We start from the raw sequence: 14,738 nt of genomic DNA, 5'->3' as shown, positions 1-14,738 counted from the left end.
AACAAATAGGATGCCACATCTGTCTGGATGTGATCCATTTTCAATGGAAATGGAATGCAATGCTTGTGACTGCTGTGGCCCACGAGTTGGGAGGTGGGTCAGACCCACAACACTAAGTGCACCATGTACCTGATGACTAGATTCTTTACTACAATTGAGAATGAACAATCCCAGATTCTGGTTCACCTTGCCCATGTGCTCTACCCAGTTCATAGTGCACGGCCTGACTCTTCTGAGCCATGTGGCCACCACTTTAAGGTGATTGGACCAAAAGTAATAGACACCCCTTTGTGGGTAATTCAAACTTGTTTCAACACTGATCACCTAAGAGCCCCTGTGTTTCTGTCTGTCGCTCCAATTTTCGTTTTTTTTTCTTCACACCGTGAACCAAAATACATACAAACATTTCCCTCTTAAATATACACAGTGGCATTTTCTCCCTTTTTTTCCCCCTACCTTCCTTCCCCCCTTTCCACCCCCCCTCCAAAACCAATAAACATTCAACATATATAATACAATAAAACCATTAAACAATGTCATCACACAATGAAAAATAAATAAGAAAAATATGTCATCTACTTTTACACACTGGATCAAGTCATTTTGTCGTCTTATCATTTTAGGGGGTGGAGGTCCAAGGCAAGCCCTCTCTGTTATGTTCCATGTACGGTTCCCAAATTTGTTCAAATAATGTGACTTTATTTTTTAAATTATATGTTATTTTTTCCAATGGAATACATTTATTAATTTCCATGTACCATTGCTGTATTCTCAGGCTCTCTTCCGATTTCCAAGTTGACATTATACATTTTTTTGCTACTGCTAAGGCTATCATAATAAATCTTTTTTGCGCTTCATCCAGTTTGAGGCCTAATTCCTTACTTCTTGTATTACTTAGAAGAATGATCTCTGGATTTTTTGGGTTTTTTTTGTGATTTTATTTAATATCTGATTTAGATCTTCCCAACACTTTTTCACTTTCTCACATGCCCAAATTGCATGTACTGTTGTTCCTGTTTCCTTCTTACAGCGAAAACATCTATCTGATACTGTTGGGTCCCATTTATTTAACTTTTGGGGCGTGGTGTATAGCCTGTGTAACCAATTATATTGTATCATGCGTAACCTCGTGTTTATTGTATTTCTCATAGTTCCGGAGCATAGCTTTTCCCATGTTTCATTCTTTATGTTTAGATCTTGTTCCCATTTTTGTTTGGGTTTTTCAGCTTGCTTCCTCGTTCTCTTTCTCTTGCAGTTTGATGTTCATGTTTGTTATAAATCTTTTAATTATCATTGTGTCCGTAATCACATATTCAAAATTGCTTCCTTCTGGTAACCTCAGCCTGCTTCCCAATTTGTCCTTCAAGTAGGTTTTCAGTTGGTGGTATGCAAACATTGTACTGTGAGTTATACCATATTTGCACTTCATTTGTTCAAAAGATAATAATTTATTTCCCGAAAAACAATTTTCTATTCTTTTGATCCCTTTTCTTTCCCATTCTCTAAAGGAAAGGTTATCTATTGTGAAGGGGATTAGTTGATGTCAATGTTAATTTTGGTAGTTGATCATTTGTTATTTTCCTTTCTACGTGAATCTGCTTCCAAATGTTGAGCAGATGGTGCAGTACTGGTGAATTCCCATGTTGCACCAGCTTTTCATCCCACTTATAAAGTATATGTTCCGGTACCTTCTCCCCTATTTTATCTAGTTCTATGTTAGTCCAGTCTGGTTTTTTCCTTGTCTGGTAAAAATCTAAAGAAATACCTTAATTGTGCGGCTCTATAATAATTTTTAAAGTTTTGTAACTGCAAACCATCTTGGTTGTACCTCTCTGTTAATTTATCTAATGCTATTCTCGGTTTCCCCCCTTTCCACAAGAATTTCCTTATCATTCTCTTTAGTTCATTAAAGAATTTCTCTGTTAAGGGAATTGGTAACGATTGAAATAAGTATTGTATCCTTGGGAAGACAATTTACCCTCCTTATCAATGTTAGCGGTAATCTTTCCAATGTTCTAAGTCTTCCTGCAATTTCTTTATTAGTGGCTGATAATTTGTATAATAGGCTTAAATTATTATCTAACCTAATACCTAGTACCTAGGTATCGGATTGCTTGTGTTTGCCATTTAAATGGTAATTCTTTTTTAAATTCTGTATAATCCGCATTACTCAGTGGCATCATTTCACTTTTATTTGCGTTGATCTTGTACCCTGATATTTCTCCATATTCCTTCAATTTCTTATATAGTTCTTTTATTGATATTTCTGGTTCTGTTAAGTATACTATGATGTCATCTGCAAATAAACTGATTTTATACTCCTCCTTTATTTTTATCCCTTTTATTTTATTTTCTGTTCTCATCAGTTCTGCCAATGGTTCTATTGCTAAAGCGAACAGTGAGGGACATAATGGACATCCCTGCCTAGTTGACCTACTTAATTTAAATTGGTTCGATACATATCCATTTACTGTTACCTTCGCCAATGGTCCATTATATAATGCTTTAATCCAATTAATATATTTTCCTGGTAGATTGAACCTCTGTAATACTTTGAATAAATAATTCCATTCTACCCTGTCAAAGGCTTTTTCTGTGTCTAAAGCAATAGCCACTATTGGCATCTTATTTCCTTGAACTGCATGAATTAAATTAATAAATTTACAGACATTATGCGCTGTTCGTCTTTTCTTAATAAATCCAGTTTGATTTTGTTTTACTATTTTTGGTACACAGTCGGTCAATCTGTTTGCTAATAATTTTGCTATTATTTTATAATCTGAATTAAGTAGAGATATTGGTCTATATGATGCTGGTGTTAGTGGATCCTTCCCCGTCTTTGGTATTACTGTAATTATTGCTGTCTTACATGAATCTGGCAAGTTTTGTGTTTCTTCTATCTGGTTCATTACTTCTAGGAGAGGAGGAATTAATAACTCTTTAAATGTTTTGTAGAATTCTATTGGGAATTCATCCTCTCCAGGCATTTTATTGTTCGGCAGCTTTTTTAATATATCCTGTACTTCCTCTATTTCAAATGGTTTTATCAGTTTGTTTTGTTCCTCTTCTTGCAATTTCGGCAGTTCAATTTTAGCTAAAAACTCTTCTATTTTATCATCTTTCCTTTCATTCTCAGTTTGGTATAATTATTCATAAAATTCCTTAAAGTTCTCATTAATCTCCATTGGATTATATGTAATTTGTTTGTCCTTTTAGTTTGTTCTGTTTTAAGTTGCCAGGCAAATATTTTGTGTTTTTTCTCCTAGTTCATAATTCTTTTGCTTTATTTTCATTATGTTCTTTTCCACTTTCTACGTTTGTAATGTTTCGTATTTTATTTTTTTGTCCGCCAATTCTCTTCTTTTTGTTACATCATCCCTTGTTGCTAGTTCCTTTTCTGTACTTGCTATCTCCCTTTCCAACTGTTCTATTTCCCGATTGTAGTCCTTTTTAATTTTAGTTACATAACTTATTTTCTGCCCTCTAATGAAAGTTTTCATTGAATCCCATAATATAAATTTGTCTTTCACTGATTCTGTATTTATTTCAAAGTATGTTTTAATTTGGTGTTCAATAAACTCTCTAAATTCTTGCCTTTTAAGTAGCATGGAGTTTAACCTCCATCTATATGTTCTTGGTGGGATGTCCTCCAGTTCTATTCCTAATAACAGGGGTGAATGATCAGATAGCAATTTAGATTTATATTCAGTTTTTTTAACTCTCCCTTGAATATGGGCCGACAACAAAAACGTATCAATCCTTTTAACCTCCATCTCTATGTTCTTAGTGGGATGTCCTCCAGTTCTATTCCTAATAACAGGGGTGAATGATCAGATAGCAATCTAGCTTTATATTCAGTTTTTTTAACTCTCCCTTGAATATGGGCCGACAACAAAAACGTATCAATCCTTGAGTATGTTTTATGCCTACTCGAATAATATGAGTATTCCTTCTCCCTTGGGCGCTGCCTCCTCCATATATCCATAAGTTTCATTTTCTACATTGATTTAACCATAAATTTGGTCACTTTATTCTTTTTGCTAATCTTTTGTCCCGTTTTATCCAACATTAGATCCAAATTAAGGTTAAAATCCCCTCCTATCAATATATTCCCTTGCATATCTACAATCTTCAAAAAAAATATCTTGCATAAACTTTTGATCCTCTTCATTAGGTGCATATATGTTGAGCAAATTCCAGAATTCTGTATATATCTGACACTTTATCATTACATACCTCCCTGCTGGATCTATTATTTCCTCCTCTATTTTGATTGGTACATTTTTATTAATTAATATAGCTACACCTCTAGCTTTTGAATTATATAATGCTGCCGCTACAGGCCCTACCTCGTCTCTCTTTAATTTATTATGTTCCACTTCAGTTAGGTGTGTTTCCGGCACAAATGGTATGTCTTTTTTTCTTTTTTCAGTAAATTTAATAGCCTCTTCCTTTTAATTTGGTTATGTATTCCATTAATATTTATAGTCATATAATTCAACATGGCCATCTCATATCCTGTTTACACCTCATTTCCGCTTCCTCACCACCACCATCCCCCTTTTCCCCATTTTCATCTCTCAGTTTTAAACTGTATGACAACACATTTAAAACATAAAATACTTCAACAACTCCCACATCCAATATTCTCTTAACCCCAAGTGTTACCCCCCTCTCTGAGTTGCCCCTTATCCCTTGCCGGACAACCACAACTCTCCTCTCCATTTGAATTGCTAACTCGCTCGCAAGCGTCAACTGATTTCGCAGTGACGGTTATTCTCTCCCACCCAACACCCCCAGAAAAGACTTTTTTTTTTACACATACAACAAAGTTCACCCTCTTTTTTTCCCCCCTTCCTTTCTTCCCTTCTCTTTCGCTTCTTTAGTTCTTACATATACATTATTACATCTTTACATATGTTTTATCGCTGTTTTTCATTCTTGTTACATCTCTTCATCTCTCCTTCTGTCCTGCAGGTGTTTTGCAAATTCTCGTGCTTTCTCCGGATTCGAGAACAGTATGTTTTGTTCCCCAGGGATAAATATTTTAAGCATAGCTGGATGTCTTAACATAAATTTATAACCTTTTTTCCATGGGATCAATTTCGCTGTATTAAACTCCTTCCTGTTCTTTAAGAGTTCAAAACTTGTGTCTGGGTAAAAAAAAAAAAATTTTTTGACCCTTGTATTCCAATGGTTTATTGCCTTCTCTAATTTTATTCCTTGCCCGCTCCAGTATATTTTCTCTTGTTGTATATCTCAAAAATTTTACTAAAACGGATCTTGGTTTTTGATGCGTCTGTGGTTTCGGAGCTAGTGTTCTGTGTGCCCTTTCTATTTCCATTCCTTTCTGTATTTCTGTCATTCCCAGGACCTTTGGGATCCATTCTTTTATAAATTCCTTCATATCTGTGCCTTCTTCATCTTCCTTTAAGCCCACTATTTTTATGTTGTTTCGCCTACTATAATTTTCCAACATATCAATTTACTGAGCTAACAACTCCTGTGACTCTTTAACTTTTTTATCACTTTCTTCCAATTTTCTTCTTGTCATTTACTTCCATTTCTACAGACGTTTCTTGTTCTTCCACATTTTCTAATCTTTTCCTTATTTCTGTCATGACCAGCTCTAATCTATTCACTTTTTCTTCTGTACTTTACATTTTTTTTTAATTTCACTATATTCTAATGTCAACCATTCTTTTAATCCTCTCATTTGTTCTTGAAAAAAAACTTTATCTATATTCTGTCCATCTGTTTTATCTATTTCTCTGTGCAGATCTTGGTCTTCTCCTTCCTCTTCTTCTGTGTCTATACCTGTGTTTGTGTCTTCTTCTTCTCTTCCTTGTATCTGTGTCTCTTCTGACTTTCCTGATGAGTTGCTTGTCTCACTTTGCTGGGCTTCTTCTTGCTTGGCTTCTTGCTGTTGGTCCTGGGCTACTCATCTGTTGGGCCTCCTGCTGCTGCTCTTCTTTCCTTTCACTCCCTCTCCTGTCGCTTTCCTCTTCTTCCAGCTGAGATCCCTGGTGTCGGGCATCCCTCAGCTGGTCGTGTTGTGTTCGCCCGCTCCTCGGCTGAGCCCCCCCTCCCGTCGGTGTTCTCCTTCTCCTTAGTAAGCACTTTTGTTTGGCTCTGAGAGCCATTTTTGCAGTCCAGTGGTCGGGGGGGTCGCGACTCTGCGGGGTCGTCACCAACCTCGGAAAACGGGCTCTCTTCTCCACGACGGCTCCCTGTTTCTTCATGTAGGTAAGGCCTTCTCCTGTCTCTTCCGGTGTCTTCTTTTTTTCCCGTTGTTTTTACTTTTTCCTTCTTGGGTGCCATTTTCTTTCTTTTCTCTACAACTTTATCTTTTATTTGTTATGTTTTGTATTTTTTGAACTCTGTCTTTTCTTCACTTTATTTCTTCTTTTCTGGTGCGGGCTGGTATTCCCCTACAGGCCACTACTCCATCACGTGGCTCCTCCCTGCTCCAATTCTCGCTGAGGAAATGTTACAACTCATGGGTTGGAAATACTTTGAGTTTTTGTGCAACTGTATTTAAAGCATTGAAAAGACAAGTTTAAATGACTGCATCATTTAGTGTCAAGTTGTGCCTCACGACCTTTTTCCATCACTGCAGCTTGTATGATGCAGTTTCATCACTGATCAAAAACAAAATTCACCGTCTGCCAGTCATTGACCCGTCAACAGGGAATACGCTCTACATTCTTACACACAAGCGCATTCTGAAGTTTCTCAAACTCTTTGTAAGTATCCCAGACCATGAAATGAGGTAAGATAAATATGAGTGAAATTCAAAAGAGCCACAGATGCTGGGAATTTCAAGGAAAAATAAAAGCAGAAAACGCTGGAAATATTCAGCAGTTCCGGCACCTTCCGGGGGAAGAGGGACAGAGTTAATATTTCAAGTCAAAGGGCCTTGGTCAAAATAAAATTAGGCCAATTCCTGTAGGCACATAGTTCATGGAACACTTTGGGGTAAACATCTGCAGAGAGACTTGAATCCTTCCATCCTATCATGGGTGACGGTCAACTAAACATCGAACATTCCAGCGCAGTACAGGCCCTTCGGCTCACGATGTTGTGCAGACCTAGATAAACCTACTCAACAAACTAAACTTTCCCTACCTCACATCCACAATCCTCTATTTTTCTTTCATCCGTGTGTCTGTGTCTAAGAGTCTTTTAAATGTCCCTATTGTACTGGCCTCCACCAATGTATTTTAGGCACCCGCTATTCTCTGTGTGTGTGTGTGTGTGTGTGTGTGTGTGTGTATATATACATATATATATATATATATATATATATAAAAAACCATGCCGGACGTCTCCCCTAAACTTTCCTCCCTTCACCTTGAGCAGATGACCTCTGGTTTTTGCTACTGTCAGCGGTTAGTGGAAGGGTGGCATGGTTAGCCTACGGAGGACACAGTTGGCATAAGGATGGCACAGTTAGCATAGCAGTTAGCGGAATGCTACCACAGTACCAGCGATCCAGGTCCGAATCTGGTACTGTATGTAAGGAATTTGTATATTCTCCCCTCATCTGTGGGTTTCCTCCGGGTGCTTCGGTTTCCTCTCACCATTCAAAACGTACAGGGGTTGTAGGTTAATTAAGTAATTGGGCAGCACGGGCGTTGGGCTGGAAGGGGCCTGTTACTGTGCTGTAGGTCTAAATTTAAATTTAAACCCAGGAAAAATGTTCTGGCTGTCCACCCTGTCTATGCCTCCCATAATCTTGTAGACCTCTATTAAGTTTCCTCTCATCCTTTGCTCCAAAGAGAAAAGTCCCAGCTCTACTAACTTTACCTCATCAGACTTGCTCTCCAGTCCAGGCAGCATCCTGGTAAATCTCTTCTGCACCCTCTCCACAGCTTCCACATCCATCCTGTAATGAGGTGACCAGAACTGAACACAATACTCCAAGTGCGGTCTAACCAGAGTTTTATCACGCTCCAACACAGCTCTTGAACTCCATCCCCCGGCTAATGAAGGCCAGCATACTATAAGACCTTGAGAGATCTATGGATTTGGACCCTGAGGTCCCTCTGTTCTTCCACACTTAAAAATTCTGCCTTCAAGTTCACCCTTCATCAGTTCACTCTTATCCGGATTGAACTCCATCTGCTACTTCTCCAAACAAACCAGTCTTCTGCAGTGACTGGTGTTGTTCTTAATTTAACCAGTCAAAAAAAAAATAAAGTTTGCAAGCTTATATGCTTCATATCCAGATTTGTCAGAACTTGTGTGATTTGTGATTGATGCTAAATCATGCAAGTTGATGGTCAGCTGGCATGAGGAGGTTGCAGATGGGCAACACAATGAGGTCACAGTTAGTACCGCTGCCTCCCAGCTCCAGAGACTCGAGTTCGATCCTGACATTGTGTGGAGCTCGAGTTAAAACAGGAAAGTCTGCAGTCACTGGGATCGAGTACAATACACAAACATGCTGGAGAAACTTGGCAGGCCACGCAGCGTCCATGGGAAGTAAAGGGTAACCAATGTATCAGGCCTTCATCATACCTATTGAAGGACCCGAGCCTGAGCATTGGGTGCTGCATTACTTTGTGTGGAACTTTCATTTTCTCCCTGTGACCAGGGCTTCCACTGGTGTTCTCACATCCCAAAGGCATGCTTGTAGGTTAACTAGCTGCCAGCTACTCTTGGTAAGCAACAAAATAATCAAAAGGCAGCTGAAGGGTAACTGATGGGATTGCCTTTCTAGGAGCTGTGGTGGGTCTGAAGGGCCATGTGAACCCCCCCCACCATGCAAAAGAATTTGGTTCCTCAAAGGAAATTTAGCTTTGGAATCCTGGAAATTTCTGTCAACACCATGGGATTTAGACAAAGTTAATAACAAGAGCCCATGGTGTAACAGGAAACATACCAACCTAGGTAGAGTATTGGCTGATTGGCAGGAAGCAGGGAGTTGGAATACAAGGATCATATTCTGATTGGATGCCAGGTGCTAGTGGTGTTCCACAGGGGTTGTTGTTGGGGGTCACTTCTTTTTATGTTGTACATTAATGATTTAGATTATGAAATGAATGGCTTTGTGACCAAGTTTGCAGACGATATGAAGGTAGATGGAGGAGCAGGAAGTGTTGAGGAAACACGGAGACTGTAGAAGGACTTGAACAGATTAGGAGAATGGGCAGAGTAGTGGTAAATGAAGTACAATGTCAGAAAGTGTACGATCATGCACTTTGATAGAGAAATGGGCAGACTTTTTTCTAAATGAGAAGAAAATTGAAAATCCCCAGATGCAAAGGAACCTGGGAGACCCCATACAGGATCGCCTGAAGGTAAACTTGCAGGTTGAGACGGTGGTGAAGAAGGCAAATGCCACGCTGGCGTTCATTTCAAGGAGGGGGGGGTAGAATATAGGAGCAGGGATGTGATGTTGAGGTGAGATCTCATGTGGAGTATTGTGAGCAGTTCTGGGCTCATTTGAGAAAGGATATGCTGACGTTGAGAAGGTTCAGAGGAGGTTCACAAGGATGATTCCGGGAATGAAAGGGTTGTCATACAGGAGTCTTTAATGGCTCTTGGTCTGTACTCCTCGGAATTTAGGAGAACGAGGTGGGATCTCATTGAAACATTTCAAATGTTGAAAGGCATGAGCAGAGTAGATGTGGAATAGTTGTTTCTCATGGTGGGAGAGTCTAGGACAGTGATTTTCAAATTGCCCCCCTAAACTCACATTCCATATTGTAATCCCAATGCCATAGGTGCTCTGTGATTAGTAAGGGATTGCTTAAGGTGGAATGTGAGTTTAGGGGGGCAGTTTGAAAACCACTGGTCTCGGGCAAGAGCGCGCAACTTCAGGATTGAAGGGCATCTGCTAAGAACAGAGATGCGGAGGAATTTCTTTCAAAAGAGGGTGGTGAATCTGTGGAATTTGTTGTCACAGGTGGTTCTGGAGGCTAAGTCATTGGGTGAGATTGGTGGGTTCTTGATTAGCCGGGGCATCAAAGGTTATGGGGCAAAGGCCAGGCAATGGGGCTGAGTGGGAGAATGGATCAGTTCATGATTGAATGGCGGGGCAGACACAATGAGCTGAATGGCCTATTTCTGCTTCTATGTCTTATGGACTTGAAAAACTGGTCCTCTTGGTGGAACAAGGGTAACCAGTGGACACACAGTGAAGGTGATTGCCAGAAGAATCTGTGAAGAAAATCATTGATCTGCAGACGGTTAGGATTTGAATTCCACTTCTTCAGAGTTTGGTAGAAGCAGATTCATTTTGGGATTTTGAGAGGATGAAGCTGCAGGACCACAGGGAATTGGGCTAACTAGATTGCTCCTGCAAAGCCAGCGGAGGATCATCGAGCAAATGGACTCTTTCTGTCCCTGATGATCCTTTGATTGTAAGGAAGTAAATATCAGTTTTAGCGTGAACAATACAGACTGACAGTGAGGGTTAATTGTTTTTTGAAGTGGTCGTTTTTCAAGCAACCGACATCATCTCTCATGAGAAATCCCACAGTACCAGGATAATCATTGGTCCAGTTTCCCACTCCTCATCGAGGGGTCAGCACTGAAGAGGGTCAAGAGTTCAAATTTCTGGGTGTCAACATCTCCGAGGATCTGTCCTGAAGGCTTGCTAGTGGGTGTACTTGGTGAGGCTTTGGAGGAGATTCGGTATATATACTGAAGATTCTCGGAAACTTCTACATGTATACGGTGGAGACCATTCTGGCTGGTTGCATCACTGCCTTGTACGGAGGTGCCAACGCACAGAACGGGGGAAAAAAATCTAAAGGGTTGTTAACTTGGCCTGTGACATCACAGGTACCAGACTTCACTCCATCAAAGACAACTACATGAGGCTGTGTCTTAAAAAAGCAGCCTCTATTCTCAAGGACCCTTCCCCCCCCCCACCTCCAGGTCATGCCCTCTTCACTCTGCTACCATTGGGGGGGGGAAAAGGTATAGGAGCCTGAAGACGAGCACTCAGCGGCACAAGGCCTTAAGATTTCTTCTTTGTAAGAGACATCTGCTTGTGCCGACTGCTGTACACTGTGAACGTCTGTTCAAAGCATTGGATTAATCTGTAAAATTGTTGAATCTGAGATGGCCCAAGCTAGACAGAATTTGAGTTGGGGGAGGTCACCAACCCACCTGGTCACTCCACCATGATACAACTACACTAAAGGTGATGGATTTGGGGGATTCTTGACTTTGGGGATGAAAGCCAACTTTTTAAATTTAAAATGTATGAAATATAAAAATCCCCGGTACGTTTTGAAGGGTGTGAGGAAATCAAAGCCCCCCCCACCCTATACATACACAGGGAGAGCATACAAGCTCCTTACAGACAGCATGGGAGTCGAACCCCGGACCCAATTGCTGGCGATGTAACAGCATTGCCTTCTTGGACATAGGATAAAAATCCAAGTTATTGTCAGAGTACATAGAGGACATCCTATTACAACCCAGAGTTTCGTTTTTGTGAGCCAGACAGAATTTCTAATTACAGATAACTGTAAACTGTACTCGAGGAAAGAAAGAACTGTAAACAAACTGTACACATGCAGATGTCAGTATAAATATACAATAATAAGTGAGTAAAATACAAGTCCTTAAACAAGTCCCTGATTGAGTTTGTTGTTGAGGAGTCCGATGGTGGAGGGGTAGCAGCTGTTCCTGAACCTGGTGGTGTGAGTCTTGTGGCATCGATACCTCTTTGCTGATGGCAGCAGTGAGAACAGAGCGTGTGCTGGTTTGGGTGGAATCTTGATAATTGCTGCTGCTGTCCGACGGCAGCGTTCCCTGTAGATGCTCTCGATGGTGAGGAGGGTTTGGCCCGTGATGTCCTGGGCTGTGTCCACTACCTTTTGCAGGGCTTTTATGCTCAGGGTGTTGGTGCCCTGATACCAGGCTGTGATGCAGCCGGTTAACACATTTCCCACCACACGTCTGTAGAAATTTGCCAGGGTTTCTGATGCTGCACCAAACCTCCACAAACTTCTGAGGAATTAGAGGTGTTGATGTGCTTTCTTCACGATGCCAATAGTGTGTTGGGTCCAAGACAGGCTTTCTGAGATAGTGACAAATGCATGTCAATCGATGTTACTTCAAAAATAAAGATCTGATAGATGCCTAATTTTAATCCAAAAACTTTATGGATTTTTATATGTTTGATTTTGTAACATTTGCAGTATTTCTGAAGTTATTATTATTATTTTATTGCAGATTTCAGAAATGCCCAAACCAGATTTCATGTCCAAAACACTGGAAGAGTTGAACATTGGAACATACAAAAACATTGCAGTGGTGAACAAAAATACTCCAATTTATGTGGCCTTGGGGATCTTTGTGGAAAAAAGAGTGTCTGCATTGCCTGTGGTGGATGAGTCTGGTAAATGAACGTTCTTATTTTTAACCATTGCAAAACGTATTTCAACACACTATCAAAGTTACATCTTGCAAGTGGAATAGACCAATGCCATAACGTCTCTAATTGTCTGTTTAAACACTTTTGCTGTTATAATGTAATTTAGTTTCGAGGCTCTTTTAACACACCAAGTATTGTACTTGATAATTGATGTGATCTCAAGATGCTTAGAAAATTATCAAAAAACCCCAGAGTCGGCATGGATTTATGAAAAGAAAATTGTGTTTTTTTTAATCTGTTGGTGAACTGTGAGGACTTATCTTGTCAAGCATACTGTGTGAGGGGAAGCCAGTGGGTGCTGTGTGTTAGACTTCAAAGAGTTTTGCAATTAGGTCCCACACAGGAAGTTGATAAACAAGGGTAGAACACGTGGATGGACGGAGAGAAAACATGAAGTCGGAATAAATTGTGACTGGTGGGGCATTGCAGGGATGGATGTTTGAATTCTAATTACACTGAACAACGAAGATTTTGCTTCCCGAACACTTTTGGCCACTGATCACGAAAATCACCTTGAAATTTTCCTATCACATAGTTTTTTTTAAAGATATAACCCATTTTAGTGATTTCCTGTCATATTTTAAGTCAATTTCAAGCAGACAAACTATGAGGTGCAACATGTCATTGAAAATTCATTTTCTGCATTCGCACTTGGACTCCTTCCCTTGGTGCCATCAGTGACGAACACGGTTAAAGGTTTCACCAAGACACTGTGGCCGTGGAAAAGCTGCATTAGGGCATTTGGAATCCATCAATGCCGGCATCAGATGCTGAGTACAAATGAAAATCAGCAACAAAACATTTTTTGGTCCGTTGAACTGACGCAATGTGTCAGCATCAGGATGTGATTAAACAGGGTAAATTCAATCAAAGTTAATTTCATGTCTCCAACTTCCTACGTGACACAGCAAATCTGAAATGATCTTGATGTTCAGCTTGAAGTTGTCTATCATGATCCCCAATGTTTTTTCAGGAAGCAAACCTTTTGGGGGGAAAAAAAATAGTTTTTGAAATAATGTTTTATTTTAATTTTTGTAGACTTGTAAAATTCAAACAAACCATGTAATTTTTTTTTAACATTCATGTAACATACAGAGTCATTGGCGCAGAAACCAATTGTAGTACTTCCAAGCTTGTTCATGACGTGAAACTACATGGGAGCCAGTACACTGCTGAGGTGGAAAAAGGCTCTAAGGGGCTATAGTCCTGCTGAGTGAGTGGGCAACAGCACAGCAGATGGTCAGTGGGAGTAAATGTGATGTTACCTACTTTGGTCGAGAAAAAGAGACTTGCAAGGTAATTTTAGCTGGTGAGAAATTTGGAAATGTGATGTGCAAAGGGACCTGCGTGACCCTGTACACAATTCGGTGAAGGCTGTGCAACAGGCAGTAAGGAAAGCAAATGATATGCTGTCCTTTATTACAAGAGAATTTGAGTACAAGTAAGAATGCCTTACAACTTTTGCGTAAGCCTCTGAGGCTTTACGTGCAGTATTGGGTACAGTTTTGCTCTCTTTACTTAAAGAAGGGCACAGTTACAAAAGAGGGAATGCCATGATGACTCACCGGACTGGCGAATATGTTGTAGGAGGAAAGATGGAGTCAACGAGGCCTCTACTTTGTTTAGAGGAGTGAGAGATTCACTTATTTACAGTTGTACGAGTGAGTCAAAGTTCAGAGAGATTCATTATTCAAATACAGTACAATCCCAGAAGCCCTGAAATTCAGCCTCAACAAACTGGCAGAAAAGTCCCCAAAACTAAATAGATAAAAAAATTCAAAAGGTTAAAATTGCATTCAGTTTGTCGGTCGCACAGCTAGCGATGTCAAGCAACTGGAAAATTCGCTTATCCGGCATTACCCCAGATACCAGGGGTTTTACTGTTCTTCAACTTAACCCAAGCCAAACAACCGAATTATGCAGAGTACCTACTTTAGACTAATTGTTCCTGATTTCTTTCCTCTCTGCAGGACGAGTGGGAGATATCTATTCTAAGTTTGATGTCATTGTAAGTACTTTGCAGCAAGATGTATATTCCTTGTTTTGTTGCTCCCTGGCGATTCCCTGATCAAACCTTTGTGCTTTAGAACCTGGCTGCTGAGAAGACCTATAACAATCTGGACGTTACTGTGACAAAAGCATTGCTGCATCGTTCACAGTACTTCGAGGGTGTGCTGAAGTGTTACAAACATGAAACTCTTGAAACGATTATCAACCGACTTGTGGAAGCAGAGGTATTTAACAACCACTCATTGTTTCATGTTGTGAGTCGTAGGGATTTTTCCCACTTTGTATTTTTTGATGTCCTCCCCTTTCTCCCTGTATGAGCACATGCCAC

At 40.1% G+C, this 14,738-nt stretch overlaps 1 protein-coding gene across 3 annotated transcripts in view; it reads left to right on the top strand.

The window, feature by feature from the left end:
• LOC138747368 (5'-AMP-activated protein kinase subunit gamma-1) overlaps nucleotides 1-14,738 on the top strand; it is a 66,882-nt gene that overhangs the window by 41,042 nt on the left and 11,102 nt on the right. For all 3 annotated transcript variants that reach the window (XM_069906506.1, XM_069906507.1, XM_069906508.1), the window contains 4 exons: nucleotides 6,620-6,746; nucleotides 12,199-12,364; nucleotides 14,371-14,408; nucleotides 14,488-14,634. In XM_069906506.1, coding sequence (XP_069762607.1) covers nucleotides 6,620-6,746; nucleotides 12,199-12,364; nucleotides 14,371-14,408; nucleotides 14,488-14,634 — 478 coding nt within the window. The remainder of the gene's footprint in view (nucleotides 1-6,619; nucleotides 6,747-12,198; nucleotides 12,365-14,370; nucleotides 14,409-14,487; nucleotides 14,635-14,738) is intronic.

This window comes from Narcine bancroftii, chromosome 12 (genome assembly GCF_036971445.1).
Source record: "Narcine bancroftii isolate sNarBan1 chromosome 12, sNarBan1.hap1, whole genome shotgun sequence".
Lineage (NCBI taxonomy): Eukaryota > Metazoa > Chordata > Chondrichthyes > Torpediniformes > Narcinidae > Narcine > Narcine bancroftii.
Note: the sequence above shows the minus strand (reverse complement) of the source record. Positions and strands in the feature narration are given on the sequence as shown.